General features: G+C 42.6%; 1 protein-coding gene across 1 annotated transcript; it reads right to left on the bottom strand.

Annotated features, from left to right (window-relative positions):
- Positions 1 to 675: 675 nt before the first annotated feature.
- Positions 676 to 9,596, bottom strand: GJD4 (gap junction protein delta 4). Its single transcript, XM_059184278.1, has 2 exons — positions 4,187 to 9,596; positions 676 to 2,285 (listed from the first exon to the last, which is right to left on the bottom strand). The coding sequence occupies exons 1-2, from the start codon at positions 4,248 to 4,250 to the stop codon at positions 1,210 to 1,212; spliced, it is 1,140 nt and encodes a 379-aa protein (XP_059040261.1). The 5' UTR covers positions 4,251 to 9,596; the 3' UTR covers positions 676 to 1,209.
- Between the last annotated feature and the right edge of the window lie 12,954 nt (positions 9,597 to 22,550).

The raw sequence follows: 22,550 nt of genomic DNA, 5'->3' as shown, positions 1-22,550 counted from the left end.
GTGTTAAGTGTACCCAGATGGCTCTTCCTCCTCTCTTGATAAGGTAAGCAGGTTTATCCTGCCCCACAGTAGCTCTTTCGGCTACACTGTGTCCATCTGTGTCACAGTTAAAGGCGACCCTAAGTCCCTCACAAAAGTCACCTCTAACTTGAGCAGCTCCTAGACCCAAACCAGAGCAACTAAGTGTAGGGAAGTGCTTCTATGAAGCTCATCTCCAGACATGAGGCAGTTTTCTGTTTCCCAAAAAACAGGAACACAGACTGCGAGGCCACAACACTAACAGCATTTCTCATCTGCTCCACTGGAATATGAAGCCTCTCCAACAAACTTAGCTGTCTGGCTGTCTAAAGGACACAGAAGAAGCCCAGACTGGAATACATGTAACAACTCTACGTCCCCTCACCAACGGCGCAAATGCCTCATCTAGGTCAACTAGAGTTCAATTAAAAATTAAAAATAAAGCAAACAAAAATGTGCTCCCTCACGTCAGTGAGGACCAGCCACTTAGCAAACACACAGGAACATCAAGCACCTGGGAATCTGGCGGTCCTGGGCACCTTATACTCACAAGCAAAAACCTTCTAAGGGGCCTCCTCCCAAATCCCCAATTGTTTAGGAGGCATATTTTCCATATTTCTCATTTCTCCTATAACAATGGGAGGTATGATACTACAATTCCATCACAATTAATTTTATTAAAGGCATGGGGAGAAGTTAAACTAGTATCTCTTTATTGATAACATGCATATCAGATGCCTCTTTTATCCAAACAGAAAAACAAAAATAATACTTCATAATAATTCACCGAAAAACATGAAAACATTAATGAGCTCTATTAATGGAAGACAACACACTTAAATTAAGCACATACTATGGTTCAAAAAAATAAATAAATAAAACACAGAGCGTGGCATCATCCACCCCTAACACTCTCCAATTAATCATTTTAGCTTCCAGTCACATTGTCAAAAGCACAATGTGAAGTGCTTTTGTCAAGAGAAATTGTCATCTAAATCAATCTGTGTCTCGAGGAAGTTAGTGTCCCACGACGTCCATGGGTCCCATGCCTGCTCGCCTTTCTGCCTGCGGATGTTCTCTCGGAACCTAGAGGATTAGCTTTCACACAGGCTAAAGCGAGTCTGCATCCTCGTGGGCCACGTGTCTGTTTGGACAGGACAGGACACCCCGGGGCTGCCTGGCACTCCCTCTTCAGACCCACTCAGACTTTCTGGATCTGGAGTTGGCGAGCCCGTCGGGGGGCGGTAGCTGACTGGATGCATAGCGCCGGCCCAACCGGCTCCGAGACACTAAGAGATGCTCCTCTGACCTTGTGGGACCCTCGACCCTGGGGTCCTGGGAGGCCTCCGCCTGTGCCCTACTCCCAGGCTCTTTGCAAGCCGTGGCCAGCTTCTCGCTGGCAGAGGACAGCACCTCGCTCTCATCTTCATCCGGAAGCCCCATCCGCCCCGACACAGCGGACTTCCCACTGGGGCTGTCGGCACCCTCTGCTCCAGTCCACGGGCCGGGGTGGATGGGCGCCCTCTCCTCCACCCACGCACCACTGCCGGCCATTGGATCTGGCCTAGCGCCCAGGCTCCGGGACAGCGGGCGGCCGGCGGTGTGGCCCAGGGGATCCTTGGCGGGGGCCCTGCCCCTACTCGTCCTCCCACGAACGCTGCAGAGGAGGTCAGCCACACTGAGCAACAGGGACAGCGCACTGACTGCCCACATGAAAAGCATCATAATGGACTTCTCCGTGGGCCGGGAGACATAACAGTCCACTACGCTGGTGCAGGGAGCGTGGGTGCAAGAGAATCTCTTGGGGACCAAGAATCCAAAGAGGAGGTAATGCGAGGCACCAAAAGCTGCCTCGGTCAGCACCCGAAGGAAGAGGTGGACGATGTAGCTGGAGGAGAAATCCGGCACTGTCAGGTGGTAGGGCTCCCTGCAGGGCGGAGGGGAGTGCCTGTCCCCAGGGCTCTGGTCACAGGGCTCAGGGCGGGTGGGACCGCCATCTGGCGCACAGAGTCCACGGGTGGCGAGCACGGCACCTCTGTGGAGCACGTGGACACTGAAAATGGCAGAAGGGAGGAGGACGGACACACTCTGGATCAGCCAGAACCGCAGCGGGGACACCGGGGAGAAGATGTCGTAGCAGACATTGGCGCATCCCGGCTGCAGAGTGTTACACACAAACCTCTCCTGCTCATCCTGGTAGACGGGGGAGCCTGCCAAAATGATCACCACCATCCTCAGCAGTACCATGAAGATAAGCCAGATCTTCCCTAGAAAGGAGGAAGCAGGAAGGCACCATCACCAGCATACAAACATATTCCCTTCCAACAACAGTTTTGAAGTATTTACAGGGGTAAGATTGGAGAACGGAGAAGTCAATAAGCATGTATTTTAATCCCGGCAATGGCGGGGCGGGGGGGGGGGGGTGGGGGGGGTGGGGGGAGGGGGCTAGTTAACTCATCTGTCAAGTATTTCCAGAGGCTGTGCAATGTGTCAGACACTGTGCGGAACTAGTTGTTTGTAAAATACTTTGAGGCTGACAGGTTTTTAAAGAAGTATTAGAGTCAAAGATGTTTGATCTGAGTCTACTAGTTCAGACTTTTGGTCCAGACTTTCCTGGACTGAAAGTTCTAGAAAGAAAGTTGAGCTAAGCAAATTAATGATGTAAATAAGATCTTACTCTCTGCAGATAATAAGCTTTCTAAAGAATGTTAGCACATTTGTGTAACCGTGTGTAGCAAATACAAGCTACTAATTATAGTTCAGTCATCTTTATTTTGGTCCAGAAGATCTTCATTTAATTGTTACTTTATGGTCCTTGAAATCAGATTTCCTTAACGACATTCAACTTTTCAGATTTTTCAGTGATTCAGAATTTATTTTCTTTTATTACAGTTATTATGAAATAATGATGTTCCTCTTTCTTCAATTTATCTAATTTATGAATAAATTAGATTAACCTAGGAAGTCAAAATAACATCAAAGTCCTATTTTCATGTTACAGGTTAACTCTTTTGGAACATGGCCAAGGCTCAGTTAAAATAATCTGTAAATATTTTGTGACACATTACAGAAAACATCACCTGACAGCAGAAAAAACCCTATCATAAATAAAGGCAGTTAAGCTCAAAGAATAGCATTATGTGATCAAGTCATTGACTCAAATTTGTAAGACCAAGTTGATTTTGTTTAAATTCTACAAAATAGGGGCGCCTGGGTGGCTCAGTGGGTTAAGCCTCTGCCTTCGGCCCAGGTCATGGTCTTAGGGTCCTGGAATCGAGCCCCGAATCCGGCTCTCTGCTCAGCAGGGAGCCTGCTTCCCTTCCTCTCTATCTCTGCCTGCCTCTCTGCCTACTTATGATCTCTGTCTGTCAAATAAATAAATAAAATCTTTAATAAGTAAATAAATAAATTCTACAAAATGATGAGTAAGAAAAATTTCAGCCACATCATAGGCATATTGTAATCCTTTTCTCAAGGGTTTTTTTTTTATGTTTTATTGTATTATTTTGATAGACCAAGATAGTAAGAGAGCACAAGCAGGGGGAGCGGAAGGCAGAAGGAGAAGCAGACTCTCCATTGGGCAGGGAGCCTGATGTGGAGCTCAATCCTAGGATCCCAGGAGCTCAATCCTAGAACCCTAGGGATTGTGACCAGAGCTCAACCGACTGAGCCACACAGGTGCCCCTTCTCAAGTCTTTTTCTAAGATATCCATACTTCTCTAAAAATTTGACACATCTGCCTCAAACTCAGAAATATTTATTACTTTCTTTTTAAAAAATAAACTAAAATTTGGATTTGGCTGAAACTGCACAAGAGAAATGACTAATCCTTGCAAGTTAAGGTTCAAGGAAAAAGATGCACAAAAAGGAAGTGTAATCAAGGCATTGATTTCTCATTAATTTTTACTACATTGTTCCTTCTCCTGATCAGGTAGTCAGAGAAAAGTTACTCAAAGATACTCCTTCCACTTGCTTCAGTCTGCACCCAAGTATCAGTGAGAAAGCCCCCAGGAGAGAACACACACATCCAAGACTTCCTTAAATGGTGGCGGGACTGGGGAGTCATAAAGCTTGAGTACACAGCTCCCTTTCTTCCAGCAACAAACAGGCCAGGCAAAGTGATGAAAACAAAAATACAAGAGCTTTGGAGCTGTTTCCTTACACTCACCCACAATGGTCATGTTGCAGTTTACGGTGATAAGAAGGAATCCCAGCAGATCCAGACGTTCCATCTTTCCCGAGTGTTGCAGACCCAAGGCTGCTGGAGACGTCGGAAGGCTGTATTATTCTCCAAGAAGGTGGCAAATCTTTGCAGGAATAAATGTATCTTCTCTACAAAAGACTTAAAGGTGAGAGCTGCAGATATAAATGGAAAGCTTCGAGCTCAGGAATGGGAGGTCAGTTTTCTATCTCTGAGCTGAGACCGCCCTGAGCTGTTTGCCTTTGAGGCAAAGCATTCTTGACAACTGCAGTGACCAGAAGACAGCAAGAGTCATCTCTCATTGTAGGCTATTCTTACCCTCTTGAGACATTCCAGGCCTGTGGCAGTGCTCACATGTCTTTACCAGGAGAGCCAGATGCTTCAGGATATAATAGAAGTGACTACATTTAACCCAAGAAAGAAAAAGTTCTGTCAACTAGCCAAGGACTCTTCTCTACTAAAAAGATGTTTCCTCCTTGCAAATATTTCCACAACCACTTCACTTATTGAAAAAGAACTGAAATGTTCATGTTTTGTCTTCTCTATGAAGCATAGACTTCCTGTATCATGGATGAAAGCATAAATCTGCATTTTAGACATGTGTCCCAACTTTAGGCTGTGCCTCCGTTATTCCCTAGCTATTTCCTGTCTAGGTGAGTGACAAGAGCTTCCCTGGGGAAGTCACCGAATCTCTCCACATATTCTCACCTTGCATGAGGGAGAATCATGCTGTTCCAGTCCGGGCTTGTGAGAGGCAAACACAAAATGATGATGTTAAGAGTTCCTGGCATGGAATGAGTGTATAACAACTCAAATCAGTGGAATTTCGATCCCTAACTGGTCCCCCAGACCTTCATAGATTGCATCTTCCTTTTGTATCTCTCATCTAGCCAGGGCTGCTCCCATTGAATCAGTTTAATAAATGTCCATTAAATTTGTAATAAAGTATCACTGCCTGGCCCTGCTGACATCAATCACAGTTGCATCAAAATCCTCTCGTGGCTGTCACCTTTATATCTAGGAAGAACCCATCCTGCAAGGCTGGGGATCTATCATCAGGGTGGAAATTGTGAACTTTAAAAGGAATGATTTCAATTTTCCATGAAAGCTATTCTTTTATTCCCATCTTTTCTTCATTTCTGATCTATTCTTGACTTTAGTAATATCCCTAAAAAGATTCCCAGAAGAGGAGTACAACAAAGGTCCTTTCATCTTTATTCACATGACACGTTTCCATCCACAGAAAACATTTTGACCCCCTTGAAAGGCACAGTAGTTTTGCTATATTTTAGTCAAATGCTTCAACATGAACAATGAAATTTAGAGAAACTGTGGTTAAGTAAAAAAAATATTGAAATAGCCATATGGTTCAAGTATAAAATAAGGGAAAATATCTTTCCTTATTAATAGACTGTTCATGATACTGGCTTAAAATTTGAAATATCAGGAAAGCGATTTCTGAATTTTGCTGTGTGATTATAAATAGTCCATTCTGAACATGGAATAAAAGGGAATTTTGCGACCTAGAGTAAATTGCTACAGCTTTTCATGCCTCAGTTTTCTCATCAGTAAAGTAGAAAAAATGTGTCTTCTGCATACACAGAGTGGCTGTGATATGAAAATGAGATTTAGACATGAAAATGATTTTAAAATATAATGGATTACATGTGCATCTCAGGGTCTACTCCTCTGGGCTCCCATTCTTGGTCTATCCCTTTGCTCCCACAGCATCTTCTGAACCAGTAATGCTGCCTGTTCTCTCTTCACCTTAATCTATTCTGCTCTTGCTTCTCTAAGTCCATACCATCTCCATTCCTTGTCTTTTTTCCTACTAAAGGGTATTTTTGCTCTGCCTGGAGATTTAAATCCCAGTAGCTGCAAGAAGATGTGGACACAAGAGAAGGAGGATATGGCTGGAGCATCAAACATATGGCTCTCTATACAATTAGCCCAGTCCCCCATCCCAGCCTCCATGGCCTCCCAGACCTGGCACCCATGGCCTGTGTGGGTGCTGGTGGACATGGATGTCATGCTGGCCAACTTCAAGGCCAGCCTCCTGTGGGGCTTCTCCTACAGCCTCCTAGGGGAGCCACAGGTGGCACTGGAAATGCAACTTGGATTCCCTCAACCAAGAGCAGTACTGAGCCCTTTGGCTGGAGCCAGCAGACAAAGTGGCAAATGACTGAAACCCAAGGCTTTTTCCTAGACTTGGAGCCAATCTCTGAAGCCTTGGAAACCATGCAGGAGATGAACATGCTGGACACTGAAGCCTTCATCTGCAACAGCCCTCTGATAAAGTATGAATTGGGTGAGAAGTACCACTGGGTGGACAATCAGCTGGGGCCTCAGTCTGAGAGTGAGATAGCCTGATGAGGGACAAGAGCATAGTCTTCGGGGACCTGATTGTTGGTAACAAAGACATCATTCAAAACCAAGAGTGACACATGTCTAAGACCCCAGTCTGGAAGCACATCTTGTTCACCTGCTGCCATACCAGGATCTGGCCCTACCCCCTCACAAGGAGACAGTTGCTCTCCTGGAGTAACAGTTGGAGGCAGATCATAGACAGCAAGCAAGGGGACAGTGGATGGTAGTTGAAGGAAAGAAAGAAAGGTTGACAGGCAACCCAAGAAGAGCTTAATGAGAGGGCAGTGTCATGGTGGTAGCTCACAGCACCTGTGGAACAGGGAGACATAGTAACCTCCATTCTCACAAGCCAGCTACCTGGAACCTCACAAGGTGGCTGGCAAGGAAACATGGTGGGAAACTCACTCAGGAACATTTTTAATAAAACACTTGGGCTCAAAAAAAAAAAAAAAATCCCAGAATCAATAGGAAGGTTTCTATTTGTGTGGCTGTAGAGTGAAGAAAAGCTTTGGGGAGTGCTGTGTTCAATTCAATGGAAAAGAAATCTAGTGGGAGTCAGGGACATGAATATGACTGAACTGCACAAGATGGCTCCTGGGATTTGTCCACAAAAGAACTGAGGAAAAAGGAAAGAGAACATTAGAACCATATGCTACCCAGCTTTGGCTTACCTCCCTCCTGCTTAATGACATTGCAATTATTTAGGCCTGAGTTTTACTATTTATAAATTAGAGATGATACTTAGTTTTTAGAGTTGTTGAGAAGTAGTTAGTTTAAATGAGGTTCTAGCACATTATTTGGCCTGTAGGAGGCTCTCAATAAATAACTACAGTCATTTCTCATTATTCATGGTATTTGCATTGCATAAGTTGCCACAAAAACTGAATTAGAGATTGCTGGGGACTCCTAGGGGAAACACGGAATTGGTCTGGTCACAACATTTTAGTCAATCAATACATAACCTTGTTTTATGTGTGCTTCTGTTAAACATACCTTATTTAACATGTATGGTTTTTTAAAATTTTTTTTTATTTTCAGCGTAGCAGTATTCTTTGTTTTTGCCCCACACCCAGTGCTCCATGCAATCCCTGCCCTCTCCAGCACCCATCACCTGGTTCCTCCAACCTCCCACCCCTGCCCCTTCAAAACCCTCAGATTGTTTTTCAGAGTCCATAGTCTCTCATGGTTCACCTCCCCTTCCAATTCCCCTCAACTCCCTTCTCCTCTATAACTCTCCTTGTCCTCCAGGCTATTTGTTAAGCTCCACACATAAATGAAACCATATGATAATTGACTCTCTCTACTTGACTTATTTCACTCAGCATAATCTCTTCCAGTCCCATCCATGTTGCTACAAAAGTTGGGTATTCGTCCTTTCTGATAGAGGCATTATACTCCATAGTGTGTATGGACCACATCTTCCTTATCCATTCTTCCGTTGAAGGGCATCTTGGCTCTTTCCACAGTTTGGCGACCATGGCCATTGCTGCTATAAACATTGGGGTACAGATGGCTCTTCTTTTCACTACATCTGTATTTTGGGGGTAAATACCCAGGAGTGCAATTGCAGAGTCATAGGGAAGTTCTATTTTTAATTTCTTGAGGAATCTCCACACTGTTCTCTAAAGAGGCTGCACCAACTTGCATTCCCACCAATAGTGGAAGAGGGTTCCCCTTTCTCCACATCCCCTCCAACACATGTTGTTTCCTGTCTTGCTAATTTTGGCCATTCTAACTGGTGTAAGGTGGTATCTCAATGTGGCTTTAATTTGAAACTCCCTGATGGCTAGTGATGATGAACATTTTTTCATGTGTCTGATAGCCATTTGTATGTCTTCATTGGAGAAGTGTCTGTTCATATCTTCTGCCCATGTTTTTATATGATTGTCTGGTTTTTGTGTGTTGAGTTTGTATGGAATCAGAAGAGACGCCGAATCGCTAAGGAAACAAAAATAAAACTGGGGACATCACATTACCTGATTTCAAGCTTTAATACAAAGCTGTGATCACCAAGACAGCATGGTACTGGCATAAAAACAGACACATATAGACCAGTGGAACAGAGTAGAGAGCCCTATATGGACCCTCAACTCTATGAGCAAATAATCTTCGACAAAACAGGAAAAAATATACAGTGGAAAAAAGACAGTCTCTTCAATAAATGGTGCTGGGAAAACTGGACAGCTATATGTAGAAGAATGAAACTCGACCATTCTCTTCCACCGTACACAAAGATAAACTCAAAATGGATAAAAGACCTCAACGTAAGACAGGAATCCATCAGAACCCTAGAGTAGAATATAGGCAGTAACCTCTTCGATATCAGCCCCAGCAACTTCTTTCAAGATATGTCTCCAAAAGCAAAGGAAACAAAAGCAAAGATGAACTTTTGGGACTTCAAGTTCAAAAGCTTCTGCATAGCAAAGAAAACAGTCAAAAAAACAAAGAGGCAACCCATGGAATGGGAGAAGATATTTGCAAATGACAGTACAGACAAAAGGTTGATATCCAGGATCTATAAAGAACTCATCAAACTTAACATGTATGTTTTCTATATATGTCTCATTAACACTGACCTCACAGCCTATAGTGGTGTAACTCATGCCTGAATGAAACTCAACACGTGTTTTGTCTGTGAGGCACATCACAGGCTTCTTGCTCTCAGGAACATTAGCATGTTAGCACTGTTTTGGGGGGTACTTTAAACAGCACAATCACCAACAAAAAACACAAAAGTCTGAGGGGCACCTGGGTGGCTCAGTTAGTTGAGCATCTGCCTTTGGGTCAGGTCATGATCTCAGGATCCTAGGATCCAGCTGCATGCCAGGCTCCCTGCTCAGCTGGAAGCCTGCTTCTCCCTCTCCCTCTGTCTGCTGCTCCCCCTGCCTGTGCTTGCTGGCTGTCAAATAAATAAACAAGCATGTATATATTTTATATAACATATACATAAAGTATATATACTTTTTATATAATATATTAAATATATATAATATATAATATGTATATTATATTTTTTAAATATATGTTTTTTTAAAAGAAACAAAAATTGGAAAAAAAAACAGCACTAAGAAGACCTACTCCTCCACCACCACCACCACCAAAGGCTTGTTTACAGTTCCACCTCAGCTGGGAACGCCCAGGCTGATTGAAGAAGTCTGCAGTACTCTGTGCGTGTCCACAAATACCATGACAGCCCACAGGTAGAGATTCTGGGTTTACAAAAACAGCTAGCAGTTAGGCAAATTTGCAAATACAGAGCCCATGAATAATGAGGATTGACTAATAATAGGGACTTAACTAGAGGGAAGAGAAACGGAAGCTGATGAAGCGTGGATTCAGGGAGGGCGGAGTTATGATAGTGGAGGGAGGACTCAAGACAGAGCCCACCCACTCCCAGTCCTACTTCAGTCAGAACCCTTCCACGTCTCCCTTCATTATATTTATGTTTTGGCCAAGATCCCCCTTTAATAAAATGTGCCTCTAAAAAGAGATGTTAGGAATGTGGATTTTGTGAAAATAAGGATGGAAGGCAGCCTAATATCAACGTTTAGAACACAAGTTCTGGAGCCTGATGAGCTAGTTGAATATTCTAGTTTCTTGACCTTGGGAAGTTACTTTCCTCAGTTTCCTCCCTGTAAAAGCACATTATCTAACCCCTACCCTGGAATGATCGTGAAGAACTGATGAGAGAATACGTGAAGCACAGAGAACAGCGTCCAGCCAATGATGTGTACTCAAACTATTCGTCCTTCGTCTTATCACCCCAAGAATGAGGTGCAAGTGAAGGTGGGGGTCTTGCACTGGCTTCTTCTCCTGACGATGGGTGCCCCAGGACTCTGAGAAGCCAGCCCAGAACCCTGGCATGGCAGGAGGAGGCTCAAACTGACAAGTGGTTACTAAGGAAATAGAATTCGTCTTCTGGAAGGCTTGGAAATGATGGCATCTGTTTTATTTTGCTATGTGTGTGTGTGTGTGTGTGTGTGTGTGTGTGTGTGCGCGCGCGCGCGTGTGTATGTGTTTAAGGAATAGATAGATAAATAGATAATTTGGGAAATGAAGGTTTTCATCATTTCAGGATTTAGATGACTTTTTCAGGACTGGATAGAAATCAGAGGTTCAGCACCAGCACAACAGACTAATTATGCCAGCAGACACATTTCATGTGCACATGTAAATCCAGTAACAATTTATGATAACCACTTACTCTTCTGGCAATATAAGCCTAGGTAATCTAGGGTGAACCAGCTTTATGCAGACCTTCTGCCACCCAAACCCACACACTTTCCCACACCAGACTTACAGCTAAAAATTAATGATCTAGGCTATAAGAGACCCCAAAGAAAAGGTACAAGGTGGGAATTTTCTTCCCTTGAGGAATTTTCTTTCTCTGTGGTCTAAGAGCTGTGGTCTAAGACTGTATCTTCAACTCCAGTTCAACTCAACTTCATGGCTTTTAGAAACCAAGACAGATGTCTTCTTTCTACCAAGCTGACATTGACAGTGTCCCATGGAATTTGTTTTTGTAGTACTTAGACTGATTCTTATAAGCAGAGAGGTATGACTTGTCTGGCAAAGGAGGAAAAATATTTCAGGCCAGATTTTATTTGTGAAGAAAGTGGAAGTCTCCATCATAAGCTTGCTTTATATTCACACGTCTTTTGTTAACCCTTTGAGGGCTGAGTGCTGTGGTTTAAATATTTGTGTCCCCCCAAAATTCATATGTTGAAATCCTAACCCCCAAGATGATAGTATTAGGAGCAGACATAGCAAAAAGAATGGCCTTCTCTGAGCCAGAAGCTTTCCTAACTAGACACCAAATTTGCCAGCACCTTGATCTTGGACTTCAGCCTCCACAACTGTGAGAAAAAAATTTCTATTGTTATAAGCTACCTAGTCTATGGTATTATTTGTTACAGCTGCCCAAATGGACCAACACATTGTCATGTCAGCTGAAATCAAATCCCATAGATTTTCTCCCCCTCCAGGCAGGAAGGAGCATCCTGTCCTCATTACTGGTACTATCACTGCCCTTTGAACTTAGTGATGGCTTTCAAAACATTGTTGATAGTGTGATGAATACAGGTAAGTCAATAACTACTGAGCACCAACTTTGTCTAAGGCCTATCCTAGGCATTGAGGAAATGGCAGAGAATGAAACAGACAGACATTTCTGCCCTCTGACCTTGTTGAACTTACATTCAAGTGGAAAGAAAAAACAAAAAACCAAAATCAATATCTTTGGCAAAATGAATTATTAATTAGATGGTGATTAATGCTAAGGAGAAGAATAATGCAGAGAAGGAAGTAGAGGATGTCAAGTTTAGAGGCGTGACAGCCTCCTTAAGAGCCCATCTGAAAAGAGACTGAAGCCGGTAAAGGAGGGAACACATGGATATCCTGATCCACAAGACCTTCTGGATTGATTCCTATTCTTTCTACTCTTCATGGGCTTACACTATAGAGCACATTTTGAGAGTTTCTAAATGTCAAAAAACCCTTTATAGGGCATGCATATGGACCATATTACCTAGTGCAACCTCCCAGGAACATCATTTACCCACTCAGTCACAGGTTGAAGCACTAGATCCACCCTATAGAGCAGGGACCAGGCACAGAGTTGAACTGTTTCCCGTTGTCCACGCCATTTCCTCATATGGCCACCACAGGTGTCCAGCAGGGTCTGTACTCACGGCAGATAGGCCTATTCCTTTCACTGGTGGCATTGTGTGTGTGTTTTCAGGTAGAGTCAAATCAGTTAAAAATTATTCATCAAGGGTGCCTGGGTGGTTCAGTGGGTTAAGCCTCTGCCTTTGGCTCAGGTCATGATCTCAGGGTCCTGGGATCGAGTCCCGCATCGGGCACTCTGCTCAGCAGGGAGCCTGCTTCCTCCTCTCTCTCTGCCTGCCTCTCTGCCTGCTTGTGATCACTGTCTATCAAATAAATAAATAAAATCTTTTAAAAAAATTGATTCATCAAAGAAGTTGCTAGTAGACAAAAGAGAGAGATGGCAGACTTTAGGGTTAGTATGAATGGACGCAGTCCTGGTCCCATGCACTTACCAGCGTTTGGCCTTGAACAAATATCAACTTACCTGAGGTGGTTGTGTTATCTTCAAAAGGGAGATGATGATACCTATTTCAGGGAGTTGAGGATTCATTCATTTCAAATGTATTGAGCACCCACTAAGAACTCAGCCAAGTTTTGAGAATGCGGTCAAGCAAAAGCTAAAGGGCTCTTGCCTGTGGCAGAAAGATAATTTTAAGGTACAACAAATGAGGAGTTCTCAGGAGGCTCAGTCAGTTAAGCATCTGCCTTTGGCTCAGGTCATGATCCCGGGGTCCTGGGATCAAGACCTGCATTGGGCTCCCTGCTCAGCGGGAAGGGTGCTTTCCCTGCTTGTGCCCTCTCGCTCTCTCTCTGTCAAATAAATAAACTCTTAAAAAAATAAAATTCAATAAGTGAGCACTTACAGTAAAGTGTGAGGGATAGAGCATAAGGAAAGTATGGGGTGCTGCTTTGTGGGAACATGTGAAGGAGCACATGCTCACGGGACCATTAGAGAGGAGTCTTTCTGGAAGAATCTAGTCTCATAGCATCTGAGGGCAAGTTAAGAGGCAGGCACCAAATTCCTTCCTGATTTCAAGATTTGCCTTTATTATTTTGGAAAAGGAAGTGGAAAGTTGAAAAATAAAAGTGATACTATTAGCAACCCTAAGTAAATATCTCATCAACTTCACAGATCTGAGGAGTCACTGATCAGATCCAAAGGGGCAAATCTTTGGCCGCAGCAAAAAACTAATTAGACTTAAGGTAGTCAACTCTGTGTTCAGTCTAGAAAGGAAAGGAAAAAATTACAATTGCATCATAAACAAAATGTCTCAGGACAAATTCTTCAGAAATAGTAAGATGATATTAGTCTCCCACATATTTCATTCAGTGGGAATTTTCAGAACTGCATTATGTGGGAAAATAGGAGACTGTCAGTTCAGCTCCATTCTGGATATCACCTAGAGGGTTTCACCTCAAACTCACATGTCTAACCAAACATGCTGCTCTTTTTCCTATGTTCTCTCTCTAGCTGAATGACACCAAGATGCACCACACCCAAGGCAAAATCGCAGCATTCAACTTGCTTTAAACACTTCTTTAAAAATTTTATTGCTTAATGTGCTTTAAGATCTCCGCATTGCCTCCAGGATGGTGTTAAGCAGAGCTCACCAAGCCCTGCCGAGACCTGGCCTCTCATCTCCCCAGCTCAGCATTCTCCCCACCCAAAGACCTGAATTTCTTGCAGCTCCCCTGACCTGTGTGACCTCAGAGACCTGCCACAGCTGTTTCCTGCATATAGGGCACCTTACCTTCCCTGTAGCTGGCTTCCAGAGACTTTCTTCTCCTCCGCCCAAGACCAGGTTAGGTATCCTCACTCGTGCTCACATAGCATCCTCTGCTTATTCCCGTGTCATGCAACCCTGGGCAGTATCGATTGTGTATGGTCCCTGACCAGCCTCTCTGCCTCAGCACCTCAGTCCCCTCAAGATCACAGCTAGACTCCAGTTCTCCTCACTGTTCCACAATCTTCCTTTACACTCTTTGCTTCTCACCTGAGCATCGGTTCAACTTAGCAATCAAGGGTAGAAAGAATACAATAGACAAATACGGATTTGAATCTTAGACACATCACTTACTCTGGGTCTTATTTCCTCCACTGTAAAACAGGGATCATAATGGCACCTACCTCTTAGATTGTTAAGAGAATTAAACAAGATACAACATATATGTGCCTAGCACAGTGGAAACATTCAATAAATAGTAGCTAGAATTAAGGTCACTTTGTTTTGTATCTCCTACGTCTTTAACCTCATTTTTTTTTCTTTTTCTTTTTTCCTTTTTTTTCTTTTCCTTAATAAAGGGCTGGCCTTTTTATGGTGAACCAGCTAGAGGGGTTCTTTCTCTTTGCTCAATGAACAGGGCAGTCACAGCACACCAGCAGCACTTTGAACACTTCCTGACTCAGTTTTCCTTGGGGATTAGACATTTGTCATCAACGATTTTCCCCCAACTTTTCTATGTGGAAGGAAGGGAGGAAGACACTGGGTGACTGTGATGTTAAGTGAGTTCAGTGTTCGATAAATAAAGAATAAAGCAGTCCATGTCCCCCACCCCCCATTCTGTGTTTCTCTCTGCCTGTTCTCTACTATGAAATACTAGAAGGGGGAATGAAGGAATTTGATCTATTTTAAAACTCACAACTGTTAAATGCTAACGCTCCAAATATTCACAACCTCTTTGATTTGCAACGAATGATTAGCCTGTTTGTTACAAATGAAGGATATATTCAGAAGCCCTAGACAGTGGTGTCTCAAAGAGCAGGCGACAATTTGTCTCTGAGCCAATATCCTACCAGGCACACCAGCAATTTGAGAGACAGGGGATCTCCTCAGGCAGTCTTTTTAACTCAAGTTTTCTCTTAAGGAACAAAATGAAAAGAAGGTAGGGAGTACCCATTTCATTTGCTGCGAGGCAGTTGGTACAGCCAGGACCTCCACAGAAACTAGCCATGCAATTACGAAGCTCCATTTCCATATGAAAGCAAAGACAAACAACAAAGCAGAAAAATTAAGTGTGAGGAAAATGGACAAGGGTTTTAAAATAGGTGATAATGCAGAGTTGGATCAGGCAGCTTCGACCGTCAAGAATATCACTTTTATATCTAAGAGTGTGATTTGTTTAAGAGTAGGGGACAGCTCAGAGAAAAACAACAACACGGTGTCCTTCCCATGAGCCAGGATTGACCAGGCCACTGTACACACAGTTCTTTATTTTTTTTTAAGATTTAAATTTCAATTAGTTAAAAGACAGTGAAATATCAGTTTCAGGTATACAAAATACTAAGTCCGCATTCCATGCAACACCTAGTGCTCACGACAATAAGTGCCCTCCTTAATCCCCAACACCTGTTTAACCCACCCCCCCCCCACCTCTCCTCTGATAACCCTCAGTTTGTTCTCTATAGATAAAGAGTCTGTTTCTTGGTTTGCCCCCTCTGTTTTTCCCCCTTTGCTCATTGTCTTGTTTCTTAAATTCCATGCATGAATGAAATCACAGGGTGTTTGTCTTTCTCTGACTTATTTCACTTAGCTTAATACTCTTTAGCTCCGCCCACGTTGTTGCAAATTACAAGTTTCATTCTTTTTTGTGGCTGATATTCGTGTGTGTGTGTGTGTACCACAACTTCTTTATCCATTCATCAGTTGATGGGCATCTGGGTTCTTTCCATAATTTAGCTGTTATAATGTTCTAAATCCAATGTTAAGGATACATTGGGGTGCATGTGTCCTTTTAATTAGTATTTTTATTTCCTTCAGGTAAATAACCAGTAGTGCAACTGCTGTTTTATAGGGTAGCTTTGTTTTTAACTTTTATCTTTTTGAGGAACCTCCATACTGTTCTCTGGAATGGCTGCACCAGTTTGCATTCCCACCAACAGTGCAAGAGGGATCCCCTTTCTCCACATCATCGCCAACAGCTGTTGTTTCTTGTGTTGTTGAGTTCAGCCATTTTGGAAGGTGTGAGGTGATATCTCATTGTAGCTTTGACTCACACATTCCTTTATTTGATGGCTCAAGTTTAGGTAGAAGAACAGGAACTTGAACCCAGGGCTTGACCTCAAAGCTTTTCACCCAGTACCCCTGTAAGAGAAGTATGGCCTCAGCTATAAGGGAGCTACAAGAGAAACCTTGAGGAGTTCTAAAATTTTTGTTTTGTATTGTTTTCTTCTCTGAAGAAGGATGGAGAGCTTATTCAGTGCTTCTAAAGAAGAGCGAGGGTTTCATTCAACAATAATAATACCATCTACTCTGTGCCAGACACTGTGTCCAGATAAGGACATAGGTGAATAAGACACAGCTCTTTGCATCAAGGAGTATGAGGCAGACAAGTACAATTCTAACAGTAAGAACAGTAACCAGCTTTCCAGATTCCAGAAGATCTAAGACATGTTAGAGTAATGAATAATAAGGCCTATAATACAGGTATAAGGTGAGAATTGAGGAGAGAACTAGTATTTGTAGCCTTTGTGTTTGTGTGTTTGTGTGTGTGTGTGTGTATGTGTGTGTGTGTGTACATGTGTACACAGCCATGTTATAAATGAAGAAAATAAGTCTCCATGATGTTTTCTGACAGCCTATGACCGCACAGGTTATAGTGTCAAAGCTGGGATTCTTTCCCAACTTATTTGACTCCAAAGTCCATAGTCTTTCCATGTTACAAAGAGACAGGAACAACCAGGAAACCTGGGGAAAGCATCATAGAAAAGCTCACATTTCCAGGCAACACTAGATGAGGCTTATCTTTTGGGAGCTCCTTTCTGGAACCAGCTAATATCTATAGTAGGTTTGTTGGTAAGCTACTTTGATCTTTTTTTGGAAAGAAGTGGCATAAATAAGTTCAATCATTCATTAAGAGGCAACAAAGAGCTCTTCCTGTTAGCTGAGTTTGGATTTATGGATAAGCTCTTTTAGAGATAATCCATTCTAATCCCAACACTACCCCCAGGCAGTTTTCTTGGGAAATATGACTGAATTTTAAAAGATTAAATTGTGTATATAAAGTGGATTTTTAAGAATGATTTTTCCCAAGGAGTGGCTCCTTTCTCTTCTTAAGTGGGACTGGTTTAATTAACTATAATGAGTGTGAATCACCCTGAAAACCAATCTTTTTTTCTTTTTTTCAAAAGTATTCTCCTAATGCAAGTGCACTGAGGGCTCACAACTTGCTTCTAATGGGTAGAAAGCAGGGTAAAGGACCTGCAGCAGCTCATTGCAAGATTTATTTGGACCCTAAAGTAGACCTCCGTGTTAAGTAATACTAACAATGATCCTCTATCAGGTTCCCAATTCTGAGGGTTCTAGCTGAACCTAGAAGTAAGGGTCAAGTAGTAACTTGGGCATAGCAGGGATGACTAAGTAGTTACTACAATGTTTTTAAGACAAGGAACTAATACCTAAAGATGGAAAATAGCCAACAAGAGCTAATGATATATTTGATTCAAAAATTGAAAGAAGCTTAAGGAAAAAATACATGAGACATATCTTTTAATCTTTTAATTGCTGTGTGTGTGTGTTCTGTATTTCTGCCTTATTGTGAGCTCCTTGAGGTCAAAGCCAAATCTATTAAAATTGTTTTTCTATCCCCCCTAATAATGCCCTAGGATAGCTTACTCAGTAAATCCATGGTGGTAAAGACAACCTTGAGTAGCCATATAGTATTTCACTTTTCAATTTAAAACAGCAGCTATAGGGCACCTGGATGGCTCAGTTCATTAAGCGACTGCCCTTGGTTCAGATCATGATCCTGGAGTCCTGGGATCAAGTCTCACATCAGGGTCTCTGCTCGGCAGGGAGTCTGCTTCTCCCTCTGACCCTCCCCTTTCTCATGCTCTCTCTCCCTCTCATCATCTCTCTCACTCTCTCAAATAAATAAATCTTTAAAACAGCAGCTATAGATGTCATTTCTTGATTGACTATTTTATGTAATTTTGAAGTTTTGTTACTGGATGCATACCCATTAATATTTTCACATCTTATTGGTGAATTGACCCTTTTATCATTATGAAATGTCCCTCTTGATCTCTAGTAATGTTCCTAGTCCTGATGTATATTTTTCTGATGTTTATATAGCCATTTTCTTCATTATTTTTGTTCTTTCTTAATTCTTGAGTTTATTTAATTGGTCTTATAGTCCTTGTCTGCTAATTCCATCATCTGGATCTATTATTTCTGAGTCTATTAATACTGACTGATTTTTCTCCTCATTGTGGGTCACATTTTCCTGTTTCTTCACATGTCTAGTTATTTTTACTGAATGCAGGACATTGTATTAGATTGTTGAATGCCAGGTTTTATTTTCCTTCAAAAAGTGTTGAATTGATTTGATAGGCAGTTAAGTTGTCTGATTATTGGCTTGATCTTCCTGAGGCTTGTTTTAAGCTTTGTTAAAGTGGACCCCATTTGGCCCTTTTAAGGGTACTTCATTTCTAAACTCTTTATTGACCCTTCCAGTTATTTAACAAGCTATCCTCACTTTGGCTGGCCAGAACCTAAATGTCTCCCTACTCTAGATGAGGCCTAGGAATTGTTCAGCTTAAAGCTTCCATTTCCTGACCATCTGGAGTTTTGCTCTTTGCATTTCCAGCTTAGTATTCAGCCAGAGACTCAAGGAAACTTCTCTGCACATTTCTGGAGTTCTGTATAGCTCCCTTTTTTCTGGTATCTTAGCCTATACTCTCTGACTGTGTCAGTCTTCCGAAACTCTAATCCCTGTCTTCTCAACCCAATGAGCCCTCCACGCTCTGCTTGGGTTTTCCCTGGGTCCAGTCTAAAAACTGCCTTCACATAAAAAGCTAAAACAATTACAGGGTTTACTTCATTACTCCCCCTAAAGTCAGGAATTGTCGTTCTTTGCTGGCTATTTTCAATAACTGAAAACTGTTGCTTCACATATTTCATCCAGCCTTTTTAGTTATTTACAGTGGGAGGTCTACTCTATTATCATTATTCTGTCATGACTATGGGCAGAAACCTGCTTAATGATCTGTGTGAACCTTGACCCAATATCCCTTTACTCTGGGGGCAGGATTTTTCTCCCATCAATCTTTAATTTATCCTTGCTATATAGAGATATGTATTTGCTGCCAGGATTCTGCAAGTAACTTAGTAACTGAAGTATCTTAGTAACTGAAGTATCCTAACCAGGCCGTGAAAATGATAGGTAAACCTGGCTATCATCACATATGGAGCAGACTGAGTACCTGAAAGAAAAAAAAAAATGAAAAGCAAGAAAATGGAGGAAGAAAAAGGGCAAAGGAAAGAGGCGGGGAAGAGAGAAGATCACATAAGAAGAATGAATAAGGAGAAGAACAAGAATTGTAAATCATCAGGAATTAAGTTTTTCAGAAGAATAACAGTTCTGCCTACAGCTGGGGTGCTGTGAGCATGGAGGAATAGATGAGAAAAAGGGGACAAAATATTTCTGTTTCAGTCATTGCATTTCCTTCCTTTTGCAAGGAAATACATATTGATGATAAGAAATCCTTATAATAAGACAATGAAAAGTGATAAGGATAGGGGCGCCTGGGTGGCTCAGTTGGTTAAGCAGCTGCCTTCGGCTCAGGTCATGATCCCAGCGTCCTGGGATCGAGTCCCACATCGGGCTCCTTGCTCGGCAGGGAGCCTGCTTTTCTCCCTCTGCCTCTGCCTGCCACTCTGTCTGCCTGTGCTTGCTCTCTCTCCCTCTCTCTCTCTGCCAAATAAATAAAATCTTAAAAAAAAAAGTGATAAGAATAATGGAATATTTTAAGAATTTTTTTCCATTATTAAGTTAAGACAATGGATTTTGACAATGGAATGAAGGTGAGTATTGAGTGCTGGAGATGTCAATGAGTAAGTGTTCTACCTGTGCCAGATAACACAGCTAACACACTTTCATTCCTTTCAGCTTCCACAGCAAAATGGCTTACTATGTGCTGTCTATGACATCAGTAAATAATCCATCCTGGAAGGCAACAGGTGTTGAGTTCTTACTTCTTACTCGTATTTCTAATTTATTACTTATATGGTAGACTTAGCTCTTTAGAAACAAAGCCCATACTGTTGCCATGGTTGCCACAGTTATCAAAGCTAAGGGTATTTTTTTGTGACAGAAGACAAATGATTGGAAATAACAGGTTGATATTGTGTTGTTGTTTTTTTTTTTTTTTGTCTCTGTGGGAACAATTTCTACAATTCAACAAAAATCTTCAGCCAGAAACGGACTGAACAGGCTGGGAATTGCAGGGGATTTCCTAGAAGTGTTTTCGGCCATTTCTCATGGACAACCAAAATTTAAGAGTAGTTGTTTTTTGTTTCTCCCTCTTTGCTAACTTGGAACACTGAGACAGACCAGAAACTCAAGATACAAAAAAATGTCTCAAGTACAGCTTTTTAAAAATGGCCGCCAGGAGCAATTTAAGTGTCTGTGGATAGTATGTGCATGAGCGTCTAACATCAGCTACATATGCTTCCTCTACTTGGAGCTGAGAGGAGAAAAACCTAAAGGATTATTTCAAGCAAAAATTTATTTTGACCATAGACCTGAGAGTTTGCTGGGGTTTTCTGCCTTGTCCACCACTCTCTCTACTACAAGTGAGGGTAGATCAGAAAGAGGTGACACTCATTGATTCTAAACTAAGGAAGGGACAATTGGCAGATGCGGGACAGGAATGCATTTCCTGATTCACACTCTCAAAACAAGTATTTAAAGAGAGCAGGGGTATGCTTGTGCATCCCTTCAATGGTGCTGTTAATGTGTCTGTGACAAGTAGAATCCCAATTAAAAATGATATTTGTGATGTCAGGGAACCAGACCACACAGCAGCTGCAGTGTGGCTGGCCTCAGTCCTCTTAAGAGTGCTGTTTGTTGACTGCCATTCTAAAGTCTTAGCTAGATAGGGGGCCAGTTCAGATGACCTTGGCAATGGCAGCACCAGCAACTGACAATGGATGAAAGGGGACGGGTGTTATCTTCAGATGGGGAAGACAACATGGCTAGTGCCATTTAAGTATTTAAAATCTCACAAGAGAGAGCAGCAAAATTCCCAGGCAGCATTGGTAGAGCAGGTAAAAGACCTCAGACATCACTGGCTCATCTCAAGGAATTCTTCAGACATTAAAGAGTAAAATGAAGTTAAGAAAATTGTTAAGGGCTGAATTGCCTTTTCCCCAAAATTCTATGTTGAAGTCCTAACCCCCAGTGCCTCAGGATGTGATTGAATTTGGAGACAGAACCTTTAAAGAGGCAATTAAGTTAATGAGGCTATTGGGATGGGCCTTAATCCATCCAACTGGTGCACTTAAAAAGAGATTAGGATATACACCTGGGATGCAGGAGCACAGAGACCACAAGATGACACAGGCCGAAGGCAGCCATCCACAGGCCAAGGAGACAGGCCTTAGAAGAAACCAACTCTTCCCACACTTTGATCTTGGATTTCTAGCCTCCAGTACTGTGATGAAATTGATTTCTGTTTTGTAAGCCACCCAGCCTGCAGTACTTCGTTCTGGTAGCCTGGTAGCCCTTGCTCTAGCCTATCTTTGTTCAAGGTAGCACTTGCAAACTGATACAAAAGGGAAAGAAATTTGTCCAAGTTCGCAGAAGAATTTGGAGTCAGAGCTCTGAGTCTTCCAGAACTGCAACATTTGACCACAGAGCACACACGTACATAACAGAGGAGTCACTCAAACTTTAGGAGGGTTTTTTCTGTATAGTTCTATGAAACCATAGAGGCCCATGACGGGAAAATGTGTGCAATTCCAATGCTACTTACAGTGATCGTGAGAAGCCTACCCCTGGAAGCTCACCTGAGAAGCAGAGCTGGTGCACAGCAAGCACTCTGAATCTGATGGCTTGGGGCACAGGTGCTGGGGATAGGGGTGCATGTGTGACAGAGCCCGAGAGAGTGTCGTGGGGGGGTAGGTAGTGGTGACAATGGTCTGAGGTAAGCTACAGGACCTTTGGCTCCTTCCCAGCTGGTTCGAGCCTGTACTGGGCTGTAAGTGCGCTGGCTACTGCCACCAAACACTCCCAGCTTATGGGTAAATGCCTCCTGGGCTCCTATGGTGCCTGAGAGCTTAGAACAGGGCTATTTTTGAATGGCTATGCACAAAGAACAAATAAATAACTCCGGTTTAACTGCGAGCTGCTTCAAGGCCAAGTCCCTAAATCTTCGGGTCCTCTTCTAATGTTAAATGTCCCCGGGGCACCCTCTCTCTCCTGTCCATTTGGTCAGAGTTCTGCACACCTCACCTTTTCTTCAGGCTTCCCACTAGCACGGTTTGCCTGTTTTTAGCCTTGTTCATGGAACCAAGTCATTTCCCTTGAAGTCAGGTTGGTTAATGTGTTTTCACGCAGTAACGATCTCTGTGAAATG

Source organism: Mustela lutreola, chromosome 8 (assembly GCF_030435805.1).
Source record: "Mustela lutreola isolate mMusLut2 chromosome 8, mMusLut2.pri, whole genome shotgun sequence".
Classification (NCBI taxonomy): Eukaryota; Metazoa; Chordata; class Mammalia; order Carnivora; family Mustelidae; genus Mustela; species Mustela lutreola.
The sequence above is the reverse complement of the archived record's forward strand: the minus strand, read 5'-3'. Positions and strand labels throughout refer to the sequence as shown.

Excerpts from the sequence above, each read along its gene's own strand:
- GJD4 (XM_059184278.1), bottom strand. The coding sequence starts at position 4,250 with ATGGAACGTCTGGATCTGCTGGGATTCCTTCTTATCACCGTAAACTGC. Across the intron at positions 2,286-4,186 it reads CTGCAACATGACCATTGTGG|GGAAGATCTGGCTTATCTTC; the intron begins GTGAGTGTAAGG and ends CCTCCTTTCTAG.